The sequence below is a fragment of the Mustela nivalis genome, assembly GCF_964662115.1.
Source record: "Mustela nivalis genome assembly, chromosome: 15".
Lineage (NCBI taxonomy): Eukaryota > Metazoa > Chordata > Mammalia > Carnivora > Mustelidae > Mustela > Mustela nivalis.
The window spans coordinates 37,466,188-37,494,085 of NC_139034.1; the positions used below are offsets into that span (position 1 = coordinate 37,466,188).

The 27,898-nt window shown below is 37.5% G+C and overlaps 1 protein-coding gene and 1 pseudogene across 6 annotated transcripts in view; both read left to right on the plus strand.

Moving 5' to 3' along the window:
• ELF1 (E74 like ETS transcription factor 1) overlaps window positions 1-27,898 on the plus strand; it is a 107,560-nt gene that overhangs the window by 58,526 nt on the left and 21,136 nt on the right. For 4 of the 5 annotated variants that reach the window (XM_082701385.1, XM_082701383.1, XM_082701382.1 and 1 more), the window contains 2 exons: window positions 1,815-2,114; window positions 24,543-24,723. In XM_082701385.1, coding sequence (XP_082557511.1) covers window positions 2,043-2,114; window positions 24,543-24,723 — 253 coding nt within the window. In that variant the 5' untranslated portion in view covers window positions 1,815-2,042. Of the gene's footprint in view, window positions 1-1,153; window positions 1,220-1,814; window positions 2,115-24,542; window positions 24,724-27,898 lie in introns of those variants that run through there. The other variant, XM_082701384.1, reaches the window with a different exon arrangement.
• Window positions 6,758-11,313, plus strand: LOC309848909 (keratin, type I cytoskeletal 18 pseudogene; annotated as a pseudogene). Its single transcript has 3 exons — window positions 6,758-6,814; window positions 9,229-9,370; window positions 10,206-11,313. The product of its transcript is annotated as a keratin, type I cytoskeletal 18 pseudogene (transcript).

The window sequence follows — 27,898 nt, forward strand, 5'->3', positions numbered from 1 at the left end:
TGATACTTGAGTGGAAAGATGTGAATGGATGCTGAGGAGGGAGAGGTATCTGGGAATGGGGAATAAGTAGAATTTAAGAAGAGTGGCAAGAATGAATACAATCTGTGTGAAGGAATATAAGAAGGAGACACGTAGGTAGCCAGTCAGTTAAGTGTCTGCCTTCGGCTCAGTTCATGATCCCAGGGTCCTGGGATGGAGCCCCACATCAGGCTCCCTGCTCAATGAGGGGTCTGCATCTGCCTCTCTCTGCCCCTCCTCCCTGCCTTTGTTTTCTCTCTCTCAAACAAATAAAATCTTTTTAAAAAGTGGGGGAGACTGTAAGAAAGCAAGTGCCGTACAGAAGAATGAGATTGGTTAATAATTTAAGGGGAAAGATTGTAAGTAACATTTGTCCAAAGCCAAATGTTTGTCTTATGCTTATATTTCTGTCCATGTTCAGTTTAGGTCAATGCATTGTTCTTCCCTCCAGTTACGGTGCATTGCTGAAAAACTAGTTGAATGCACTAAAAATAAAAATGCTTTTCTAGTACTGGAGTTGAATCGTATTTGAAAGAGGTGGGGTGGAATAGATGTTGGAGACTGCTGGGTTAGAATCAGTTCTAGCACCTGAGTTGGATTCTTAAACCTTATTTTATTTTGATTCCCAGTTAGGAAAATTACAGTTATCCATGATGACCCATAGGGTCTAGAGTATATAGGGAATCAGCTTTACTGAAATTAGGAAATTGACTATTTGATTTGGCTGGCATATGCTAGTTGGGTTTTTTTCAGGAAAACTAATTGACCAGCTCAGCTTCATTCCCTAATTTGTCTCTTTGAAACTAAAATTGTAAATGCTATTTCTGAGTAGTAGATGTAATTTAATGTGATAACTTTTGTAATCTTTGTCATTTCATATCACATTTATAGCCATAAGCATACACAGTATTACATAAGATTGTGATGAATTAAAAAATTTTTCCGTCTACTTTTTTTTTTAAATAGGAAACATCTTTGACAGGCACTTTTTAAGCATTTCTCCCTCCACTGGGAAATTGTTTTCACTCTTAAGTTGCGTTTCTGTTTTTCTACTATTGTAAAGTGCAGTTCTTTGCATGTTTTAATTTGCCATGACGTGGTCAAGTGCCGTTTCCTTCCTGTTGCTTGCAAGCCTGTGCTAGAGATAAGGATACATTTCAGTGCATTAAAAAAGAAGCCACCGAAGACAGGCTTAAGCATGGTAAAACATTCTACTTATCAGAAACCTTTTTAAAGAACAGAAAGAATGGACTTTAATATCTGTTTATTTTTTAAAGCTCTTAAAATAGTACTTACTAAACTTTAAAGTATTAGACAGATTTAAATTCTTATGTATATTAGGCATAACAGGGTACTGTATGTGTTTCTCCTAAGGCAAAAAATATACAGATGAAATTACTCATGGAGTAGCAATTCCTGTGCGGTTTGCCGAGTTACTGGCAAGAAGGAAATTGTTTATATGTCCTTTATTGCAATTACAAACCTAGTTATTGCTGGGTGGATTTTTTTTTTTTTTAAGTATTTGGTACTTGAACTGTAGTTTAACTGGGGTGAGGGAAGAGAGAATGGCTGCACTTTGAGAAATGAGAAGCGATTTTATCTTAGCAGGAATGAAATTTTCGAAGAAAATATATATCCAACTTAAAAAGAAAAATCCTGTGTTCATCAGTCATGTTAGTTTTGTTTAAAAACATTAACAAAAAACACATTGGAGATACTGTCCTCAATATTTATTGTTATATTCTAAATGGGTATGATTGCTTTTTTCATAACTAACTTAAACTTCTATTTTTCAGGCCAAGAAGCTCTAGAGAAGAAAAATTTCAGAAAAATTGCCTCTGTTTGACTAAAATATCAGTGAACCAAGAAACTCTGAAGCACCATCCCTAAAGAAAACCTGGTTTACAGTAACTTCACAGACTTAGCTGAGGGTTTTTTACCCAAATTGGTCACTGGATTCTGCTGCCTCATACTTGAACCTGCTTGGAATTTCTCTCATGTGGATCTAAGGGGAATGCTTTATTATGGCTGCTGTTGTCCAACAGAACGACCTAGTATTTGAATTTGCTAGTAACGTCATGGAGGATGAACAACAGGTATGAAACCAAGAGAAAATTGGACTTTTATAAGTTTATTATTATTATTATTCCATTTGCAACAGAAAATTATTTACTTTAAAAGAAAGTAGGAGAAACTGTATTAATGTAAAAATGTAGATACTAAAAATTTGATGATAATTGTGATCCTGTGTTTTAAGTACTAGTTAATTTGTCAAAGAGTTTAGTCCTTAGCTTTGATGTGGGAAAAGGAAGTAATAATTTCAGGGTTAAGCTTTTTTTTTTTTTTTTTTTTGTAAAATGAGACTTAGCAGTAAATAAAATACCTTAAGTAATTATTTCAGAGTACTTAAGTGATTTGAAAAGTTCTATATGACATACCAACAAGACATGTACATTTTTTTGGTAATACAGGACCTGTGGTTGTATTAGTTGCTTGCAGTTCTGCAGTTTAAATGCATGTGGTTAATTAGTATTTATAATCCTGGGCTAGTTTTTCAAGTGGATGGAGAGATGTTAGCAGTCCCATAATCATGTATTGCTTCAGTCCAAAGCACATGATTCTGAGGAAGTCACTTAACTTCTCCAGGTCTAGATTGCATCATCTGTTGAATGGGAGGATTGAACTGAAAAATTTCTAAATTGGCTTTCACTGAGTTTACATTCAGTGATATTCCAGTTACTGTTTCTAGAATGGGAAGAAGATCCCAGAGACATTGAGAAAAAGGATCTAAGTTAATTCTAGTCTCTCTGCTCCTCTGACCCTCCCCCACTTCAAGGGGAGACGCTAGAGGTTCTTGGGACTTTACAATTTACTTCATTTTATTTTTTAAAAATTTTTAAAGATTTTATTTATTTGGCACAGAGAGAGAGAGAGAGGTCATAAGTGGGGGAGAAATAGGCAGAGAGAGAGGGAGAAGCAGGTTCCTTGCTGAGCAAGTAGCCCAGGACCCTGGTATCATGACCTGAGCCAAACACTGACACTTAACCGACTAAGCCACCCAGGAGCCCCTAATCTACATCATTTTAGATAGTTTATGTGAAGATGTAAGACATAATTGGAAGAAATGCTGTGTTAGACTCAGTACACTGGCAAAAACATTTTGAGGGCGTTTAGGTTTAAAATATGCTGAATAAATTGATTTAGATACTGAAATAAGCCTAATCCCAAATATCTAACATTAATAGGCCAATTACAATGTATCATACTTTTATTCTAGAAACATAGTTATGACAGATAATAAAACTGATTCTTACTTTGGCCAGGGCTTTATATTTCTTTGCCGTTTGTATTGTCTGTTGAGGTGACAGGATTAAAAATTTCTAAGTAAACCTACAAAAGATGAGAATTTGCATTGAGGTACCTTAAAATCAAGATGATCTTTGGCTGGGAAGGAAAAAAGTTTGAGGGGGAGGATTGCTAGGTCCCAATTAAAAATATTGATGGGTACATGGATTTAATCTAGAGACAATAGAAAGGATGTTTTAGGAAAGAAAGTATTTTGAGTTTGCCTTAAAACAGGATATTTCTCTGTATGTTAAAGTTTGCAAACCGTGTGTTTACTGTACAGCCCTCGTGATGAAAGAGTCCAGGCTCGCTGTGGTGAGGTTTGTTCTCGGTGTGGCCACAGAGGACAGAGCTCGAGGCCACTCACTGGTGTGCTCTGTGCAGTGGCTTTGACACTCTTCTGACTGTGAGAAGCACATTCTACATCATGGTGCAGTACTCGTACCCATGTCTACATAGCCTTAAAACTAGTTTTGCGTTTACCCTTAATCTGTGTGATGCACTTAATTTATCTCACAGAGGTTATTAACGTCTTTGGATAGGGAAATGATGCTCAAGCGTAACATCAGAGTGCTCATATGTGTTTTTTTCTTGTTATTTTCATCAAAATGGGTGTATACATTGTTATATATATTTGCTTTCTGCAGGTATTATTAAAAGGACTTTACAAATATTAGACCTGAGACAAATAGTATTATCCCCCTTTTATGATGAGGAAAATGAGACAGAGAGAGGTTAAACGATTTCCTTGAAACCCTAAAGCTAGTCAGTATTGGAGTTGCAATTTGAACCCAAGTAGTTTGACTCTTATTAGTGATACTCTTCCACTGAGTTTATGTAATTCACTGGTTTATAATCCGTTTATTATAGACTTTTAAAAGTGGCTTGTCAGCCAATGGCCATGTCCAGCCTATGGCCATGAGCACAGCAAACTTCACTGATCATATGGGGCAGATCCAGTCATGTCAGTCTTACTATTAGCATCATGGTTCTGCTAACTGGTTTGCTTGTTAGATTTGTTGTTGTTTTAAGATTGATTGATTTATTTTAAGAGAAAGAGAACGAGCCGGGGGAGAGGCAGAGGGAGAAGCAGATTCCTTGCTCGATCCCAGGACTCCGGGATCATGACCTGAGCCGAATGCAGAGGCTTAACTGGCTCAGGCCCCCAGTTAGATTTTTTTTGATCTAAAAGTAATAACATGTCAATTGCAAAAGAAGGCACCTAATATAAAAATATGTTTTTACCCTTCCTGCCTAATCCATTTCTCCCCAAAAGACACCATTATTAACATTTGATGTTTAACTTTTTAGACAAAGACCCCCCAAAAAGAACACTGTATGTACATACAAACCTACAGAAAGAGGTTGTTTTTAAGATACAAATGAAAGTATGCTAAACCTTTTTTGTGACTTATTTTCACTTACTGTATTGTAAATATGTGTGTGTGTGTGTGTACTGGCTCTGCATCACTTACTTTTTATACATGATGGCTGATCGTTATTAGTTTACCAATCTTCGATCTTGGACAACTGGACAGACTTACCAGTATTTTGCTCTTATAAACAAGATAGCAGTGGACGTCCTCATATGGGAGGCAGTAGACCTACAGTAGTTAAGAGCTCAGATGCTGGAGTCAGAGCATCTGGGTTTCACTCCTCGTGCTGCTTATTACCTCTGTGACTTTGGACAGATTACTTAACCACTCTCTGCCTTGGTTTCCTTATCTGCAAGATGGGAATGATAATACCAGACCCTGTATTGTGAGAACTAAGTGAGTTGATCTATATAAAGTTCTTAGAACCATGCCTGAACACTCTTGTTTCATTATTGTACACACACACGTGTATCTTTGTACACTTATATGATTATTTCATTAAGATTTCTAAAAGTAGATTTACTGAGTTTACTCAGTGTATACTGAGCATAAAATACTACCAAATTGTTCTTCAAAAAGTCTGTATCTGTTTCTACTACCACTAACAGTATAGGTCCCAAAGTGTCACTAACAGAAAGCCTTTTTTTCCCCCCTTTTGATAAGTCTTTTGGGTGAAAAGTGATATTCTGCTACTTTAATTGGCATTTCCTTGATTGCTAACTTGGTTTGTTCTTTATTTACTGTTCATTTGAATTTCCTTTGAATTACTTCTTAATCTTCTTTTGCCCAGTAATTCTTTATATTTTATGAATAATGCATTGTCTTCTAACTCATTCATTGTATAGTTAATGGTTAGCTTTCTTTGTGACACAGAGTGCAGATATGTTTTCCCTATCTGGCATCCTCTTCTAACAATATGATATCTTGTACCCTTTAGCATTTTAATTATATATGTCATAAAATCTACCAGTATTTCCTTTTTTGTTTGTTTCTGCTTAGGAAAGCTTCCCTCACACTAATATTAAATATTCTTTTTATATTTTCTTCTAATTTATGCATTTAATTCCTCAGTATATATGGAATATATTTTTATAAAATGTGAAGTATAGGGATCTGATAACTGCCTTCTTCCACCATTGGGGATGTTGGCTCTTCATGATTTGTGGAGTATTTTATGATTTTCACACTTAAGACTGCCATCTCTGTTATACTAAATTACCACATGTACTTTAGTTTTGAACTTGCTAGTGTATTTTATTCCATTTAATTTGTTTTTATTATGCTGCTATCACATTGCTTTCAATAGTATCACTTTATAGATTTGACATCTGGTAAGATATTTTCTCTCCTCTGCATTAAAAAATTAGTATAGTGTTTTGAATGAATTTTAGAATCAGCTTCTTAAGTTACATAAAACTGTTGGGATTTTAACTTTTCAAATTTAAAAGATATTTGTGTCATTGGAAATAATTCTGTTGGGGGCACCTGGGTGGCTCAGTCAGTTGAGCAACCAACTCTTAATTTTGACTCAGATCATAATCTCAGGGTCTTGGGATCTAGCCCCATGTCAGCCTCCACGCTTAATTAACTCCCTCTCCCTCTGCTCCTCCTTTCACTGGTACACACATGCTCCCTCTCTCTATCCCTCTCTCTCAATAAATAAATAATTCTTGTAAAAAAATAATTCTGTTTTATGATCCTGTATTGGTTTGGTTGGTTCTTTACAAAATCACTGAAGATACCAGATTAGAATACATTTCCTGTTTTGAGTTACGGTCTGTGGTTATAAATGTCATCTAAAGAAACTGACACCATTAAGGTCTGGTTGCCACCACCTTGATTGTCTTCCTGTATCGATTTGTACTCTTTTCAAAATTACTGGAAGAACTCCTTTGGGCAAAGATGGGTGTGGGAGGATGGTAGTGTTGGAAAGGAAACACCATTATTGGACCTGACAAGCCACTTTTTAAAGTCTACCCTTGATGTCTGTTCAAAACTGGGAATATTTGTAGCTGACGATGACGTTCTTCTGTGGGAGGGCAAACCGTTTAATACAGTTTGACTGTATTAAACAGGTATGTTTGCCTGGGGAATGAGTGAGAATAAGAAGAAATCTGAAGGCTGTGGAGATGAGTTTGTAAAGAGAAGGAAACGTGACTATGTACTCATATAGCCCAGAAGTTAACTTAATGAAAAACAACTGGGAGTTTAATGCATTTTGTAATTTTGACATATTATGTTATATGATTTTTCAGTTGTTGGCTCTAAAAGTAGAACCTAGCAAATCATAGTTATTTATGCTTAACAGACTTAAGCTCACTAGGGAGAAGCTTGGTGACAAGCATGGGAAAGTGAAACAAATATTTTTATAGAATTCTATCGATATAAGATGGTGGTCTTATGACATTCCTTACGGTATAAATTAGTTTACTCTGACTGTTAATTCCTAGAGGCTAAAGGATAAACAGTGCTTTGCTGGCTTTTTAACAAGACACCCAGAAGTTGTCATACAGTATTTGAGAATCACTGCGTTCTAACTTTGGGAAAGCTTCAGTGAGGAAGTTACATTAGAACTGCATTTTCCAGGTATAGGGGCTCCTGGGTGGCTCAGTGGGTTAAAGCCTCTGCCTTCAGCTCAGGTCATGATCTCAGGGTCCTGGGATCGACCCCTGCATCAGGCTCTCTGCTCAGCAGGGAGCCTGCTCCCTGCCCCCCTACCCCTTCCCACCCACCTGCCTCTCTACCTACTTGTGATCTCCATCTGTCAAATAAATAAATAAAATCTTAAAAAAAAAAAAAAAAAGAACTGCATTTTGCAGGAAGGCTCAGTTTATCTGACAGATTGAAGGGGCAGAAGTGTCTGAAACAGTAGAATGTACCAAAATTTTTGATGGATTTTTCTTGACTATATAGTCAATCTAACCACCTTAACTTATGGTTAGAAGCTTTTCATAGTGTGACTGTTTCATGCTCTTTTTTTTCTTGTACTACATTAATTTTGCCAGCCTACATTAATTTTCCCAAGTGCCTTCCTGCTTGGTCTCCCACATTCATACCTGTTGCCTATATAATCTCTTTCAAGAGCTTAGGACAAGACCTACTAATTCAGGAATTTTTTTGTTTCCTTCTTTTTCTTTCTTTTTCAAAGATTTTATTTATTTTATTTCTTTGTCAGAGAGAGAGAGAGAGAGAGAGAGAGCGCATACATGCCCAAGCACACATGAGCATGAGCAGGGGGAGGGGCAGAGGAGGAGAGAGGCTCTGGCTGAGCAAGGAGCCCGATGTGGGACTCCATCCCAGAATCCTGGGATCATGACCCAAACCGAAGGCAGACACTTAACCAACTGAGCCACCCAGGTGTCCCTAATTCCAGGAATTTATCCTAAAATCATTACTTCAGGAATTAACAAAGTTTATTTTGTTATTTCTACATCACTTATTGTCACTGTCATACATTTGCCACATTAATTTTTCATACATACATTAATGATTTTCCTGGATAAATGCTAACTACTTGAAGAAAAGGATTACTTTTCCCCCTCCCCTTAATATCTTCCAAAGCATTTAACATCGTAATACCTTTATTGGTTGAGTCTTCTTACAGACTTTGTTAATCCTGTTGATAAAATAACGTGGGATATATATATGCTTGGTTATGGCCCTTATCACATCAGAAGACATTTGAATGAGAGGTAATGTTCTGCCCTAAACCCTCTTGACTATAGTATATGATTTTTTGGGACGTGTTTGTCCATGTTCTCACTTAGTACATGGGCAGTGTGACCATATCATCATAATTCTAAGACCAGGAAGAAATTTTCATGGAGTCTTTTTTCTGTTATGTATTTAGAACTGCGGTATTGTACCACCTCAGATAGCTTTCAGAAATTACGATTGAGGGACGCCTGGCTGATTCAGTCGGTGAAGTGCCTGCCTTCAGCTTTGGTCATGATCCTAGGGTCTTGGGATTGGGCTCGTGTCAGGCTCCTTGCTCAGCAGGGAGCCTGCTTCTCCCTCTCCTGCTCCCCGTGCTCGCACTTGCCCTCTCTAATGCACATGCACACTCTCTTTCTGTCTGATAAATAAAATATTTTTTTAAAAAGTCATTGAAATTATAAATAAGTAAATATCCACATAGAGTTTTTCTTTTTCTCAGGAGATTCCTTCAAGTTGCAGAGGGAGTTTTGACATGGTTGTATCATGAGGTTGTATTTTGTAGATTGAGAAAATGCATGTAAGAATATAGATCACACGTACGGGCCATGTTTTTAGCAATTCTCTTAGGCGAGGCGAGGGATTTAAGTGGTACTTAAAATTAGAGTAGAAGGAATGAGTCGAAGTGTTTTGTGTATAGCTTGTTCAGGACAGGAAGTTGGAATAATGATGCTAACCTGTATGTGGACATAGGGAATTCTGTTATTTACATATAATTCGTGACTATATGGGCCAATCGACCTGTTCATATTGCCTTCTTTTTTAATCTTGGCAGATCAAACTTATCAGACCCATTAAAAGTTTGGCTTTCTGGAAAACTAACATACAGAGGTTATTTGTTTCGATTGTATACATTTGGAAGCTTCATCAAAGGGGTTATGCCATTGAGCCCACAGTACAGACCTGCTTGTATTTGGGTAAAGTCTGACTTTAGTTTTTTGTGGAGGTTTTTTGTTTTGTTTGTTTGTTTGTTTGTTTGTTTTGAGAGAATGAGAGACCAGGGGTGGGATGGGTTGGGGGGCAAGGGCAGAAGAAGAGAGAGAATCTTAAGCAGGCTGCACGCCAAGCGTTGGGCCTGACAACCGTATCATGACTTGAGCTGCAGTCAAGACTTGGATGCTTTATTGAGTTATCTGGGTGCCCTGGCAAAAGTCTAACTTTGAATAGGCCTGAGGCTGGGATGCCTCGGTGGCTCACTCATTAAGCATCTGCTTTTGGCTCAGGCTCAGCAGGGAGCCTGCTTCTTTCTCTGCCAGCCATTCTTGTGCATGCGCTCTTTCTCTCTCTGACAAATAAATGAAATCTTTAAAAAAAAAAAGAAGAAGAAGAAGGCCTGAGGCCTCTTCAGGTTATGTGACCGACAACCCTGCCTATAATCTAGTCTTTGGCCTGGCTTATCTCCCTGCCAACTACTGGCAGTGAGGAAGCTGATGGTTGTTATGAAGGAGGAAGAACTTACTATTATTCTCTTTTACAGTTTTTCTTTAAGTCTCCTCCATCTTGACACCTGACCCCATGACAGCATCTTTAAAATGAATATAGATGAGTGGCCTGAGCCTGAGTCCTGGCCTCTTGTCTTTATCCCTGAACAGCATGAACTTTATTACCCATTACACTCTCTCCTCCAACTATTGGTCCCTAAGCTCTGTGTAGTTGCCCAACCACTGGGTCCCACCAGTCAGCAGTGCAGCTGCCAGTGTCTATGCAGATGCCTGGGGACTCAGGCCCCTGGATTTGTGTCCCATTAACAAGGTATCTGGGGGTCTAGAGGCCTGGCCACTAGGATGTCTGGGGGTCTGGCAGGCATAGGGGCATCCAGGGTCAGAAGGGGACCATGGAAGACCTGAATAACCACCTGACCTCCTCCCTGGAGAGGATAAGAAGCCTTCAGGCTGATAATCAGAGACTGGAGTTCAAAATCTGGGACTACCTGAAGAAAAAGGGATCCTGGATCAGAGACTGGGGGCATTACTTTAAGACTATCTAAGAGCTGAGGGCCCAGGTCTTTGTGAAATCTGTGGACAATACCCTTGTTGTTCTGCAGATTGGCAGTGCTCATCTTGCTGCTGATAAACTTGGAGTCAAGTATGAGATGGAGCTGGCTACGTGCCAGTCTGTGGAGCGTTCTCTCCACAGGCTCCACAAGGTCATTGATGACACCATTGTCACTAAGCTGCAGCTAGAGACAGAGATCGATGTTCTCTTCATGAGAACTTTCAAGAGAGCTGCTCTTCATGAATAAGAACCATGAAGAGGAAGTAAAGGGTCTACAAAACCATTTGCCAGCTCTGGGTTGACCATGGAGTTGGATGCCCCCAAGTCTCAGGACCTCGGAAAGATCATGGCGGACATCCGGGCCAGGTATGATAAGCTGGCTCAGAAGAACTGAGAGGAGCTGAACAAGTATTGGTCCCAGCAGATTGAGGAAAGCACCACAGTGGTCCCCTCACAGACCGCTGAAATAGGAGCAGCTGAGATGGCCCTCATGGAGCTGAGATACATGGCCCAGTCCTTGGAGATCCACCTGGACTAGGTGAAAAACCTGAAAGCCAGCTTGAAGAACAGCCTAAAGGAGGTGGAGGCCCATTACACGAGGCAGATGGAGCACAAGGCCTTTCTTAATATTCAGTCAGGTTGGAAGCTGAGATCTCCATGTGTTACCTGCTGGAAGAGGGGTGATGCCCTGGACAGCAGCAACTTTTTGCAGACTGTCCAGAAGACCACAGGCCACAGGATTATGGAGACAGAGTAGTATCTGAGACCAATGACACCAAAGTTCTGAAGTGTAGAGGCAGTAAAAGCAGGGTGCCCTTTGAGGAGAAGAAGCCCAGTTAAAAGTTTAGAAGTAAAAAAAGAAAAAGTGAATATTGAATAAGGTCATTGCAGAGGGTAGGGCATAGACCAGAAGAGTTCCAGAAACATTCAGTGATAAGTTTTAGTAACTAGTGTTTACTGAGCATTTTGCTCTGTGCACTGTGCTACGTGCTTTATAAGGATTACCCTATTAATTCTTCAAACAATCTTAGGAACCAGGTACTTTAATTCTTACATTACACACAAGAGTCAGGTGAGGCTTAGAGCGGGAAAGCAACTGTCTTGTATATGAGAAATTGGGAACTGTCCCCCAGCTTGTGCCTTCAACAAATGTATTTGAATAATGCCAGCTACCAGTGCATGCAAGTGGTAAAAGAGTGGTCTTAAATGTGGGAGAATTATTATTCTTTGCAGTTGTTATTTTTAGCAAAAAGAAAATGTTATACATTTAGTTAATTCGTTAATATAATTACAAATTGACAGTCTTTATGCCCTGATATGCCTGAGGATACCTTAAAAAAAAAAAACAGCTTTATTGAGATATAATTTACATACATTTAAGTCTACTATTTAGACTGCAATTCAGTGATTTTTAGTATTTAACCAGAGTTGTGCATCCATCACCATTATCAGTACTGGAATGTTTTTTGTTATCCCAAAAAGAAACCTGTACCCATTAGCAGTCATGCCCTATTCGCCCCAATTTCTGCACCTTGGCAACAACTAATCTCCTTTTTGTCTCTGTGGATTTGCCTGTTCTGGGATATTTCATATACATTGAATCATGCAGTATATGGTCTGTTCCGAGAGGCTGACTTCCTTTACTTAAACGGAAAGTTTTCAAGGTTCATCATTTGTAGCATTTATCTGTGATTCATCCTTTTTATTACTGAATAATATTCCATTGTCTGGGTGTACTACATTGTATTTATCCGTTCTGTATATTTACTATTTTTTTTAACGAAGCTTGTGTTGGACAGTTTTTTGTCAGGTATGGAATTGACCATCTCTGTTCTCCCAGAAAGTGCTCAGTCACCTAAAGCAACCTTGCTGGGTGGATAAGAAAATTAGTACCTCAGTGATGTAGCCCAGGTTAGCCACATGCTCTTGAAACTTTTTGCTTCCTTTCTGTTTTACTTAACACATAACATGTAAAGGAAGGATAAGTCATTATATGAACAGATAGTGTTATTAGGTTACTGTCCTTTTTTTTTTTCCTCCTAAGTTAGACTCCCCTTTAACACTCTCTCAAGAATAACGGTGAAGATAATGTCCTTCAGTTACTAAAGTAAAAAGAAAACTGTTACTGGTTTGTTAGAGTGGGGATTTAACAACATGATGTCTTCAAATAATGTTCATAAATCTTCAAGTAATCTTTAAATAATGTTCATAATGTTAAATAAGTTAGAATATAGGCAGAGTTTTTCTTCTTCTTCTTCTTCTTCTTCTTTTTGACACAGTAACCAAAATTCTCAATATTAAGGCAGCTCTTCTTTTTTGGAAAGAATTACAGTGTAATGATTGGTAGTACATTTGTGAGGTTATCTGTTTCATCTGTTCCCACCTAATGAGACATTGAGAAAAAGAGCCCTGAGCGTGTGAGTCAGGAACAGGGAAGTCAGCCTGGAGTTGTAGGGTAGGGACTGGAGTGAGGGAAGGAGCATTTTTCTGTTCTAAAAGGTGATATTTTAGGTGACAATTTAAAAATCTATTATAATTTATGTTTTTGTGTGTGCACTTCTGTCATTCCACTTTATTTCCTGATATGGGGAAAGTAAAAACAAGAGGATTTAGGAAAAACTTCCATTTGCCTGGAATGGAAATTTCCTCGTGGTACTGGTAACTCCTCCCTTCTTTCCTGTCCCAACGTGTAAGCACATGCAGAAACAATTGGGTTTTGAAGATTTACCTGGGAGATGGTTTATTAAAAAGTGATTGATTTGTGTTCATTCAGATCAACTGCCTACAACTTCAGCATCATACTCAATTCTGGAAATTGGTATTTCTTGTCAATTTAGAGTGTGTGACATGTGGCATTAAAGAGTATCAGCTCAGGAACCAGGAGCCACCACTTACTAAATGTGTGACTTCAGACAAATTTTAAAATTTCACTGAGCTTTGATTTCCTTCACCAAAATATAAAAGAATTACTTTCCAAAGTTAGGAACATTCAGTGTTTATGTAAAGTATTTGACAAGAGTTTAGGAAGTGGTCAATAAATGTGACAGTTGCCATTATTAATGATCTGAATTAAAGAAAAGGTGCTAAAGTTTGTAGTGTACCACTGCATACTCTATATTACTCAATTGTGTGGCATAAATCAGGTAATGAAGCCAGTTTTTATAATTTGAATACCAGTTAGACAAATTCATTCAGCCTTTTTTTTTTTAATATTTTCTTATTTTTCTTATTCTGGCTTGGTTTTAGAATAAGCCAATAAGCTTGTCACTGAGGTTTTTGAAAATCCAGCAGATTAATTCTGGGGAAGCACTTTCCTTTCCATTATAACATGTTAAATTTGTTTAGACATAATTTGACCTGGAGTTCAGGTTTTTTTGGAGTGACTCTAATGTCTGTCATTGCCTATGATTGGTTAGTGTAACTTTTCCATTCTGGAAAAGGCTTTGTTGTAGCTAAACTCTATATTCAGGTATGTCTGCCTCATTTTATTCTATGATTCTTACATATTTATAGAAGATTCTTATCACAGTCCATCTTTTAGAAGTAGGAATTGCCTCTTTAATTATGATTTTACTTAAATATTTTGTTATATAGATTCTGCATATTTAAAACATCAATCTGGTAGTGACTGCTTTGATGTTATTTAGTTGATTTGTAACTGAATATTTAAACCTGATTAAAATTTATTATACTTCCCAATATCTACCTTTTTTTTTAACCTCATAACTGATTCTGTTCACACTTAGCCACACACACACACCCTCTTAACCCATCAATGTATTAAACTTTAAAAGTGAGTGCTCTAATAAGAAAATCAAGATTGTTTTTAGTGACTGTTGTACTTTGAGTTGCATGGCCAAGTCATAATTTATCCTGGCTGGAAAAAGAAAAATCTGGGTAAAGACTAAAGGCGGCCAATAGTCATGAAAGACCTAAACTGGGATTAGATTTAGCCAAATCAACTCCATAGGGATTTACAGTGGAATTTTAAACATTATCTGGGGGAATTCTGGAGAACAGACCATTTTACTTAGACCTTTCTATGTGTCATGGTGCTGTGCAAGAGAGAAGCTAGGCTTCTTCTGAAACACTCCACTCAGCTGTGGCCAACAGAAATAAACTTCATATATATATATATTTATGTATATCTCCAAGCTTTATAACTGAGATGAAACTTTTATTATGACCATAATTTATCTATAGGAATCTGTACTCCTGTAGTCTATCCAAGTGATTAATCTTGTGGAGTTGGGAGTCAGATTATCTGGTTTCACGTTTCAGCTCTGCCTCTTCCTGCTGTCAGTTAAAGAGCGCAGTGCTATGGGGAACTGACTGGATAAGCCACATAAAGTACTTAACATAGTCGCTGCCTAACACCTACCACCACGTTAGGCATACCATGTTATTTCAATTTTATTGATCATTTTATTGACCTCTTATAGACAGAGACTGGAGGATAACACTTTAAACAGCACTATGGTGAGTTTTTAAAATCCAGTTAAGAAAATACTTTGCAAACTGTTAATTTCCAGAGATCTGAATCCATTTTCTCTTATACACTAAAGCCGCTGGCTACAACATAAAATTTATCTACATCATGATGCTTATAAAAAATACACAATCCATTAAAAAACCTGGGGTATTGAAGGAGAGCCACTGGGAAGTAAGGGGACTGATAAAAGTATATATTTCAATGTTGTGCCCAGATGCTGCTTTGTAAGTTAACCTCCATGCAAAGAATACATTGCCTGCTCTAGTCATGAGTGAAGTATAAAAATATTTCATAACATTTCATAGAGCCCTTTACAGTTGATGGTGTCTTTTCCACATACGCTTTGATTCCCACAAATCATTCTGTGATGGAAGTACTCTTCTTCTCATTTCCTGTTATAGAATATTATCTCATTTATTCCAGGATAGCTAGAATAACTATTTTAGAATCTTGTAATCAGTTCCTAGGGCAGAGTTGCAAAGGCACCCAGGGGACTGTTGAAAATAACCTACCCTAGTCACTAAAGATATTTGGATCCCAATTCTGATTTGATAACATTGTTTGAGAGTATTAGTGGATAATTTCTGTTCCTAGCTCTTCATTTCTGTACTCATTAATTTTGACAGTACTTGGTTGGTTTGTTTATATTTCTGTTAAGAAATAATTGCATGAGAGATTGGACTCTGAGAAGCAAACTGGGAGGGTTTGGGAAGAGAGCGTGGTGGGGGTTAGGTGAGCCTGGCGGTGGGTATTAAGGAGAGCATATATCACATGGAGCACTGGGTGTGGTGCAGAATCAATGAATCTTGGAACAGTGAAAACATTTTTTTTTTTTTAAGATTTTATTTATTTATTTATCAGAGAGAGATGGGGAGAGAGCGAGCACAGGCAGACAGAATGGCAGGCAGAGGCAGAGGGAGAAGCAGGCTGCCTGCTGAGCAAGGAGCCCGATGTGGGACTCGATCCCAGGTCGCTGTGATCATGACCTGAGCCGAAGGCAGCTGCTTAACCAACTGAGCCACCCAGGCGTCCCCAGTGAAAACATTTTAAAAAAGATAATTGCAGAACTCTGTGGGGATTTGGTGTATCACTTGAGCTAGCACATTGAAGTACTTATAAATTTTTAGAATTGTAGTAATGAAAATGTCCTAGTAAGAAAACTGAGGAGATTGCCATGAATAATCTCCACATGCATAAAACTGGTAGGCCCTAAGAGTTTCATGGGTGTTATTTTAAACTTTAATGAATCATTTAAACAGTTTCAGTTCAGAGAGAAGAGTTTCCTAATTCATTTTTACAAAGTCAACTTGGTATCACTTTGGTATCACTGATACCAAAACCTGGCAGAAGGTGTGCACACACATTAATAATAGGTTAATCCCAAAATGGATATTTTGTTTAAATATGAGAGCTAATATTTGTCCTCCCTTACCTTTGCCAGACTCTGTGGGCAATATGCATTTTTTTTCTTTTTTTTTTAATTGATTTTATTAAATTGCATGATGTTGGTTTAAAAAAAATAATTCATAGAAGTTTATCCAAAGATGAGAATTATCTCTGTTTGTGAGGTTCCTTCTTTTTCTCCGGCTTGATAATTACACTTTTCTTTACATACTTGGGAGGAGGCAGGCCCCACAATCATGTCTATAGAAAGCCATCTTGAGATTTTCTTGCCATGAGACTTTGAGCATCCACTAAAACATTTTACCTATAATTTATAAAAGAAAAACAAGTGATTCTGCAGACTAGAAAGTCAAGATCAATAAACCTCTGTTTCTCTAGATTTTCTTTCAAAAATACATATATTTTTCCTTTAACATTTAAAGAGCCTGTTTTAAGTGATCAACTTTTCAGCTGGTTTTGGTTTAAGTGTGTTACACTGGGGTGCAGTTGACTTATAAATGTTTTACTCCTTGTGGTTTCTTTCTAATTATTTTTAGTCATTCTGACTAGTGCAGAATATTTTCTCTAGAAGATGTGTAGACACAAAATGAGCAGACCTTTTAGAATTTCTAGAAGAAAGGAGGAGAGTATTTATTATTCCAGCCCAAGTTAGGACAGCTGCCCAGGGTACACAGTCTTCCAAAGAGAGTGCTCTTGCATATTTTTTTTCGATCTTCTCCAGAACCCTGTACTGTGTGGCAACTATTGTTACCCTCATTTTATGAATAAGGAGAGCCTTTGTAAGGAGGAATCTCTGAGAGGCTGAACGAGGAGATGAATATTTTCCAGAAACACTGCTGTAGATGGTGACAGCACCTGTACCAGAGTGGAGTGTTTGATTTGAGAAAGCCCAAGCTCTTGTCCATGTTGCTGGGGGACATGCAAGAGAGGGAGAGAACCTGGGAGGAAAAAGTGAATCTGGAAGAATATTAACTTAATCGTAGTTTGTAGCTATTATACATAAGTAGGATTTTCCCTTTCTCCCAAATACATTTACATATTAAAAGGTTTAAAAACTAGATTCAGGCACTACACTTTTGGCCAAAGGAAACCTGTGTTTGAGAGGTTAGTTAGACAGACGTGCTGGGCAGTACATACTACAGCTATGTAGACCTTTCCGCTTGTTTGCTAAAGCTCCTTTTCATTTTCTTTTAAAATAAAGATGGATAAGCTTGTGTAAAGAGAGCTTGAGTCAGTCAACAGAAGTATTCTCATTTGCAGATAATGAAGCTGTTTTAATGACAGATTTTTTTTAAGGATGCGGTGAATTTGTCTGTGAAGAAGCCTTCACCAAAACTCTGCTGAGCCTCAAAGATCATTGCACAGTCCTGGCTTATTTTATGTAATCCATCACATCCGGATATCATTCAAAATGTAGTTTTAAGATTGATAATGTGGTAGTATTAAGGTAGGGGAACTCTATGGAAAGGGGACAGTAATGTTTTATCCTCTTGGAATACAAATGTGTTCATGTATTAATCGATTAATGGTATTAGACCCATTTCCAGGACTGCTGCTGCTTACCTCTGCCTCAAAACAAAGCTCAGAGCTGAGAGAACTAGAGACCTTTTCAAGTTTCGTTTCTCCCATCAGATGGACCTCTTCTGCTTTTTAGACTTTTTATTGAAACATTGCATACGTACACAAATATTTATCACAAATCATAAGCATACAGTTAGATAAATTGTCACAGAGTTGAACATGTATGTTTCAGCTTTTCATTCAAGTGGATGGTTGTTGCAGAGACTAGATGGTTGGACTGTGTTCCCCACTTTTCTGGAAGGACTTTCTAATTAACAACAAAATAAAAACAAAAAAAACCGTGCCTATCAATGTAGGATTATTATATGCTTCCCTCCCCCCAGCTTTATTGAAATGTAATTTGTATATAATGTTAAGTGTACAATGTGATGATTTGATGCATGTATGTAAGTAAGAAGCCAAATTTTAACTGTGTATTTCCATCTAAGTCAACTTTTGAGGCACTTAATTGTCAAATTGTTTTATTGAATGGTTACTATATGCCGTGCAGTAGAATAAGTGCTCTATTATATATCATGTCATTGAATTCTTACTACCCTAGAAGTTACCCTCATTTTAGATAGACATGAACACAAAAGCCTAGAGAGGCTGTAGATTTTGCTGGAGCTCAAACACCCCGGGCACGGTGCGGCTATCTGTCAATAAGGGTGGTCCTAACTCTAGAGCTTGTGCAATTACTGTGACACCCTCTTGTTGCCATCTGTATTTTTAGTGCATTTGCTGCTTGGCAAATATTGTCTGATTGTGTCCTGATAGACGGAGGTGTTGGGTTTTTGGTTTTGTGTTTTTGTTTTTTCAATCAAAGGTGAAGGAAATACTTTCAAAGAAAGCAGCGCTTTTGATCAGCATTCTGATCAGAAGAGAAGGCACAGGCATTGGTCTCAAAGATGCGTTTTCATAGCAAGTGAATTGTGTTTAGTGTGTGTGTTTCTTGGAGTGGCCTTCGGGTGGGGAAGCTCCCAAAGATCGTGGGAAGAGGGATGCCCCACCCCACCCTCTCTGTTGCCTTGTCTTGTGGCAAAGTGATAGTGGAAATACTTGAAAATGTGCTCATTTTGCACCTATCTTTAAAAAAAAAAAAAGAGTGTCTGCGTGGGGAAGTGTTTGAAGACTGTTTTAAACTGGTCTTTCTCTTAGGAAAACATTTGATAGCTATTTCATTTTAGTCTGTTTCCGAGGGAATCTTGGCAGGATGTTTCACAACAACCATGTTACCAGATTGAGCTCTGGTGTCAGGGAACCTTGGTAAACATTTGCAAGTTCTTTTGGGTTTTTTTGTTTGTTTGTTTTTATGACCAAAGACTTGTTAAATATAGTTGAAATAATGGCCCATACTTTCTTGAATATCCTCTTAGGGCCATGGATTGTGGCATACTGAGGAAAAAAGCAAGCCTAGAGAGGGTAGCAACATACATTGCTATTTATAGATTGGTCACTTTCCTTCTCTTTTGAACTTGGTGGCATTGCCACATATGTCATCAACCACAACAAATGGCAACTATATAGTTGACGGTGTTGAAATTTGGGGAACTCTTTCCTGCTAGAACTTGATTTTTAGTATAGCTGCTAAAATAAGAAAAAAAAATTAAAGTTTTGCCTTCAACACATGTGTTAAATTTACCTGAAATTAATAAAAAGGAAAACCGTTATGTACTTTTCTCTCTGGAGTTGTTAAGACCCTCTGTAAACTTACACAATACTTGTAAGCTTATCACTACAGTTTAATTGGCTTATAGAAACTGAAGCTTTGAAAACTCTGGTCTTTGACAGATTGTAATCCCAAGAAGTCTTCCATCTCTCTTCCCACCCATCATTTTGGGATTTATTTACAGAAACAACTGGGAAAATGGTCTGCAAGTGCCAAAAGATGTCATAATAAAGTAACTTTGTTTTTTTTGGATTACTAGTATTTCAGACATTGGCGTGAATCAAGTTAACTAAGTTAAGGAAAGTAGTTGTGAATTTTGTAATTCTTTAGAGTAGTGTTTCTAAACCCTGCTTGCATGTTAGAACCACCCAGGGAACTTTAATAACATGCCCTGGTCATATCCCCAGATATTCTGACTTATTTGATCCCATGTAGGGTCAAGTATTGATATTTTTAGGTGTTTCCCAGTATATAGTCAGCATTGATAACCATCGGTAGAGTTAACTGGGGTTCCCTGATTCAGCTAAAAAAAAGATCCTGAAGAGATGATTATTTAAACAAAGAAAGGTTTTAGAGATAATTGGAGTTTTTTTGTTTTTTGTTTTTATTTTTTTAAGTAACCGACCAAATGAAACATAGTATTTTTGTTAGGATATCAACCAAGTGTCAACTCTTTCATTTCATAAAAGGTAACAGATCTGAGGTGGATAAGATTTGGTGGTCTTCAACAAAGATACTTAAAGAATAATATCTAGCTTCAATTTAGAAATAGTTACAAGAATATATCATCTTAATTGCCACAAGCTTGCAAAGTTGTTTGGGTAGAGGGAGCCAACCATCAAATGATAGACTTAAAGCTAAATTAAATTGGATGCTGTTGTGGATTGAATTGCTCTCTGCATCCCCCCAAATTCATGTGTTGAAATGCTAGGGTCTAATATCTCAAAATGTGACTTTATTTGGAGACAGGGTTGCTACAGATGTAATTAGTTAAGGTGAGGTTATACTGGAGTAGCAGTAATCCAATTGGATTGGCCCCTAATCCAATATGATCAGAGTCCTTTTGAGAAGAGAAAATTTGGACCCAGATACATACAGGGGAGAGCATCGTGTGAACATGAAGACTGTCATTTATAAGCCAAGGAGAGAGGCCTGGAACAGATCTCTCCCTTAGAGCCCTCCGAAGGAACAACCCTGCCAACACCTCAATTTCAGATTTTCAGCCTCTAGAACGGAAAGACAACAAATTCCTGTTGTTTTGAGCTGCCCAATCCATGGTATTTTGTTACAACTGCTCTAATGAACTAATACAGGTCCCAGTATTTTATTCATTTTTATAAGGTAAATGTAGGAAAATTTAACATTTGAAATTTTGCCATGTTTTCATTTAAAAGGTTAGGAACCATTTCTTGGTCAGGAATTTTAGACTATGTGGTTATAAAAGTTTTAGGTTCCTAGTAACTCACACTTGAGCCAGTTAGTTGCTAGTCAATCAGTATAAAAGGCAGGAATTTATCACTAGCCTAGACCAGGAGCAGAGTTTCTGGAGTGTGTATTTTCCTTCCATTTATGTTAAGAGAGGGGGTGATTCTTTCCATACCTGAAAGGGGTTTCCTAGATGTATTTTCTATATACAGATTTTAGAGTTGGTCTCTTTGTTGTATGATTTAATAGCACCCTGGAGAAGTTGGAAATGAACAGCTTTGAATATACATCTCCATTTCCGTGGAATAGAGAATAGTCCGTGCTTTTTGTGAAAGGAGTGAGTACCTTAGAGAAAGACAGCATGGCTAAGTTGGGAGTGATCCTGGGAAGTCCCATGGCCAAGTTCATAACAGACTTAAACACAACACAGCTCCTTACCTTTTCTGGTTTTTTTAAACAGAGCCAAGTAAGGGGTTATAGCTTAGTGGTAGAGCATTTGGCTGCAGAGCCAAGTAAATATGCCAGTAAAGCAAATATGGCACCATGTTCACTGCTGACCATAACAGCTTGCAGGCAAAGAACATAGACCTTGGAGTCCATTTCAGTTAAGGTTCTACCACTTACGAATGACATGACTTGTGGCAAATTATTTCCCTTCCCCTTGAGCTTGTGTTTTCCCATGCAGAAGACAGACAACCCAGTGTATCTCCCTTATAGGATCTTGAGATGATTAAATAAGGTAGTAATTCATATAAAGCAATGAGCAGTGCAAGTTAGGTGCTAGTAGATGTTAGTCAATAGCTCTAGCAGAGGTAATAGGTTAGGTGGCCCCGGTGCATGCTACCCGCCTCCCCCATTTAGTCCATAGAATAAATCTCTTCTATAGCAACATTATATCCTTAGGTTTAACATCCATGCCTTAAGACATTTTAACAAAACAAAACCTGAAAATGCCCTAAGGATCAGCTAATGCTCTTCTTTCATTTAAAGTGAGGAAGATGGGGGATCCTGTTAAGTCGGTTAAGTGTCTACCTTTCGCTCAGGTCATGATTCCAGGGTCCTGGGATCGAGTCCCACATCCAGCTCCCTGCTCACCAGGGAGTCTGCTCTCTCTCCCGCTGTGTTCTCTCTCTTTCTCAAATAAATAGATAAAATCTTTATAAATAAGTAAATAAAGTTAGGAAAATGACAGTAGGATTAGAGAATACCCTAGGACTCATGGTTCACAATCTTTTTTTTTTAATTTTTAAAATTTTTTTTATAAACTTATAATGTATAATTAGCTTCAGGAGCACAAGTCTGTGAATCACCAGGTTTACATACTTCACAGCACTCACCATAGCACATACCCTCCCCAATGTCCATAACCCCACCCCCCTCTCTTTACTCCCCTACCCACTCACCCACCCCACCCCACCCCACCCCACCCCCCGCTCCCCTTAGTTTGTTTTGTGACATTAAGAGTCTCTTCTGGTTTGTCTCCCTCCCGATCCCATCTTGTTCCATTTATTCTTTTCCTACACCTCAAGCCCCACACATTGCATCTCCACTTCCTCATATCAGGGAGATCATATGATAGTTGTCTTTCTCTGACACAGTCTTTCTTTTTTACATGTTGCTATCTTCTAAATCATAGAACCATGTGTCTCTTTTCATTCTAAAGCTTTTTTGCTTCAAAGAAAACTAAATTTCCTGCTCTACGGTTGCACTCAACATTTTTCTTAAACAGTTTAAAAGTTACTAAAATATTTGAAGTGAAATTAAAAGTATTATTTAGGGTAAATTGAAGTAGGCTTCATTATATATAGACTGTCTCCGTTAAGGAACAAAGAAACTGGTAGCAGGTGTTGTCTCTGGGGAGGGGCACTTTTGGAGAGACAGCATTGATTACTGTTAAAACAGCATGTTCCTGGGACCTTTAAATTCTGGAGAGTACAGTAACCATTTCTTCCAGTTCACTTATTGGCAAGTAGAATTGAACAAGGAAGAAAGTAGTAACAAATATCTGTAGTTATTTGAGACTTGAGAACTATGTGGATTTAAATAAAATTTTGGAGATATCCCTTTTAATACCCATACTCTTAACACTCACTGCCCCCAGTTTCAGGAGCCAAATAGATTTGGTTTCATTTGGGTGAGGACTGCCCCTGGGAATTGCTTTGACATGCCTCTGTCTCTGACTTCGTGGGTGACCTTGGGCAGATGTCTTAATCTAATTCTTCCTCTGCCAATGGATGGAGGGGATAAGCCCTACCTGATACATAGAGTTGTTGCAGCATAAAAATGAAATCATGTGAAAATTAAGTCATTTTCTGGGCTCAGCCTCCTTAGAGGAGGTGGCTTAACCTTGAGCTAACCTTGAGCTTAACCTTGAGTTTTTACAAGAGAAGTAGTGTTTCAACAAGCCATGGGTTCATGCTAGGTAGGATTGCATGTGTAGCATTCACCTCTTAAAGAAGAGAAAAGGAAAGCCCAGTGACTATGCTTTGCTTTGGCCATTTTATAGACTTCCTCTTGTGTGTGTGTGTGTGTGTGTGTGTGTGTGTGTGTGTGTGTGTGTGTATTTTACAGCACACTGTGTGAACCTCCTACTTTCTGTTTTAAAACTTACAATTTGGAGAGTCAGTTATTTCTCACTTCCTCTTTTCTGAAATAGGAAGAAACATTTTGAAACAAAATGATCCGAATATGTTCTAGGGTTATTAACTATAAATTTCAGAGCATAGCATTCTTGAAGGCATAGATAGTATGTTTAGCACCTGTGATATCTTAATGTTTAGTTGAAGTAGTTAAATTTTTAGAATAGAAGTAACATTTATTCAAGATTCAATTGTATCAAGATTATCTCAAGATTTAGTTGTTAAATCACTTACAGTTGATATGCACTTGCTTAAAACAAATACTTCTAAAATAAACAAAAGAAGAAGTAGTATTTAATCTCAGTGTGTAGTGCTACAAACATTTAATTGTACTCTGTATATAAGGTAATATTCATGTATTTAGAAGGTATACACTGAATTATTTAGGGTTAAAGGAGGAGTGTCTGCTGCTATCAAATCAGAAAAAATAGAAATAATAATATAGAAGGATAGTGATAGACATGATTAAAAATTTCACGATCTTCTGACTAAATAGAAAATCAAAGTTAATTTTCCCATTTGAGTTAAAAGCTAGGGTTAGACACAACCTGTGTGCTAATGACAACATAATATTTATTAAACTTCTGTGTTTTTTCCCTGTCAAACTTTTGTTGAGATTTTATTTAATTGTACATTCCATCTGTATGCCACTTTTTATGAATTAATGATATCAGAGGTTTTTTTTATTTAATGTGCCTTAAAAATATGCTTTTATAGGATTTTCCAATGAAAACTTGGTTGTTAAGACCCAAGATTGATAATAAATCTGGAGCCCAGAAGGAGTGTCAAGATTTAAGTAACTGATGATAGAAAAACTTACGTGATGTCCAATATAAAATATTTTTTGGTTGTATTTAACAAAAACAAACACCTTGTTAATCCTTTTTCTCCCTCACTTCTGCCAGCTTGGTGACCCAGCTATTTTTCCTGCTGTAATTGTGGAACATGTTCCTGGTGCTGACATTCTCAATGGTTACGCGGGTCTAGCCTGTGTGGAAGAGCCCAATGACATGATTACTGAGAGCTCCCTGGATGTCGCTGAAGAAGAGATCATAGATGATGAGGACGATGACATCACGCTTACAGGTGTGTGTGCCTCTAGCACTTTATCTAGGCATAGTTTGGGGCAGTTTCCTTGCCCTGTGTTTTTTGGGGTGTAAGAAGTCCCTAACTTGGTGTCAAGTTAACTCCATTACCTACAGAGGCTGGAGCAGGGAGAAGGAAACCCTGTTTTCTTCCGCATCTATCTGTGTTTCCTCCCCTTCCTTCTTTCCTAGATATATTGAGATGAATGTGACAGACTACAGGTCTGTGAGAAAGACCAGACCAACTGAACTTCTCAGGTAGTCACTGAATGCTGCTTCTATGCCAAGCTCTGTATTCTTGATAACAATGAGAAGCTGTTCGTAGGGAAAAAGATAGGAATGTTCTTCTTTTCCTGCTGTCACGGGAAGCAAAATAGGAGACCATGACCCAAATGTAAGATCAAGTACTAGGGTTTAAAGAAGATTTCTCTTCCAGTTCAGTCAGAACTAGTAGCATATTTGAAACATGAAAAGTTCATAGTGTAAGTGTGAGGTAGTGGTAATGCTGTTTTCATCCCTTTTAGAATTTGGTACACACATTTGTATTTTTACACACTTACATTTATTTATCTGGGCCAGAAGAGGTAGAGGCGTTTAAGAAAATGAATTATTGGAAGCAAAGGTTATTTGAATATTTATTTTTTTTAATTTGAGAGAGCAAGCAAAAGAGAGCAGGAACAGGGGTGAGAGGGAGAAGCAGGCACCCCCCACTGAGCAGGGAGCCTGACATGGGGCTTGATCCCAGGGATCCCTGGGATCACTACCCAAGCTGAAGGCAGATGCTTAACCAACTGAGCCACTTAGGTGCCCCTGAATATTTATTCTTAAATGTAAAAAAAGAATAGGAAATTAACCTTAGTCACAGTGTTATTAACTAACCCTACACTTTGTTTGCCAACCATTTCAAACTAATGACCTTTTTCTGTTTCAGTATCCTATCTATAATATTACATTTAGTTATTTCTTCTTAGTCTCTTCCAGTCTATAACAGTTCCTCTGTCTTTCTTTGTCTCTCAGTAACCTTGACACTTTTGAGGAGTGCTGGTCAAACATTGTAGTACGGAGGGTATGTGCTATGGTGAGTGCTGTGAAGTGTGTAAACCTGGCGAATCACAGACCTGTACCCCTGGGGCTAATAATATATTATATGTTTATAAAAAAATAAAAATTAAAAACAAAACAAAACAACAACAACAAAAACATTGTGGTATGTCCCTCAATTTTATTTGTGTGGTGTTTTCTCATGATTGTACTGTGATAATGCATTTTGAGCAAGAATACTACCAAATGGCATTGTCTTCTTAGGGCATCATATTAACATAGTAGATTTTATTTTTTTAAGGCTGATTTTTAAAAGTTCATTATCTCATTTAATTCTCACAACAGAAAAAGAAAAAAATTAGGTTAAATGAAATGACTTGCTTAAGATCACACACCAAGTGGCTGAGTCTCCACTGATAACATTGACAGACAACTCTTAGTTTCTATATTGTTCTCTGTTTTTTTACAAATTATGTTCTCCTATATTCACATTTTTGTTCAGTTGAACCCAATGAAAGCTTTTTTGATAAATCTAGACTTATCAGATTTTTCCCTACCAGTTAGGGAATTACATTACTCAGGTTGAGAGGTTTCCATTCATTACTGACAGTGAGTTCCATGTTTTATGTAACAGAATGATCATCTCTGTGCATATATCTGTTGTGTAGCTCTTGGGTTTTTTGTGGTATATTCTGTTGTAACTTTCTGATACCTTAGCATAAGGCTACACTGTCTCTGTAGATTGGAAATGGGGGTCTCCAGTGAAGGGGTATTTATTCCTGGTTTTAGTCATCAGGGTGGTCTGATGACTAAAGAGAAGAAATTGAAACTACGGAAGCAGATCTTAGATCTTTAGAAGAAAGAATTCTTTCTTTCTTCTAGTGTTTCCATTCTCTTAGGCTTGGACTTGAAGATAGCTGATGGCAAAATACAGACAGGCTCCTTCCTTCCTAGAGAATAGAACTGGTACTGAAGGGGTCTAGGAAACAAGCCATATCTTGAAAACCAGATTTGCTATTTGCATATTTCTTCTCCCTCCCCTTTCTTATTTTCCAACCTGAGCCTTTATTTATCTCTTCCATCCTTGTTTGAGCAATGACATAAGAAAGCAAAGAACCCTTGGAGCCCTCCTAAATTCAGAGTAAGAGAGGGTAGAATGTTGTGCTTTTCAAAAACTACAGGGGGGAAAAAGGGGAAAGAAGAATTTATAAACTACATTTGAGTCTTAGGTAGCACTTTAGATGATATTAAGGAATTGTTAATATTCTTAGGTATGACAGAAACATACCATATATATGCTAAAATATTTAGAGATGAAATAGATTCCTTCAAAATAATCTGGGGAGTGGGTGTGGGGGTGTGTGTGAGGAGACCTTGGGGGCAGTAATTGGAGTAGGAATGAAAGATGATCAACCTTGTGTTGATAATAGTTAATGCTGAGAGTGGATATGTGAGAATTCATTATACTATGTTCCATAATTTTGATTTTTGTTTGAAATTTTCAATAATAAAAAGATTGATCTATTTTTTTGGATTTGAGGCTTATATTAGACTGCAGGTATCATTGGTGTACCCTGATTTCAAATTTTCCTGGTCATCACAATATTTTTATTTTTATCATCTTGGCCTCCTATCAAGTTTGTTATATATTTGAACCTATAAAATAAATGTATAATGGTAAAATGCCACTTTTATCTGTTTATATGCTAGAGTTCCACATAAGGTTTCCTTTGGAAAAAGGTTATGGTGTTAACAATTTTTGAAAATCATTTAGCCATGAGTTCTTTTGTATGTGGAGATTCTCCATCCATTGCCAGTCTTTGAAGATCTAAAAATAAAATTATTAGCAGAGATGGTACAAATGCTATTTTCTCAAACAGAAGGTAACCATGATGACCATATTCATTAGTAAATCTTCTCTTTTAAATACTACTATTATGTGTCTCTTCCTATGTATTTGTTTTTATAAGTTCAAACACAATTTTTAGTAATTTATAATACCAAATGTATTTAATAATTTATTCCCTAAGTTATTATTGTGTCAATGCTTTCTGGCCTTGGTATAAATAGATTTTAACCAGTTGCTAGATCACAGCTAATCTGTTCCAGAGAAGTTTTAAAGTGTGTGTATGAAG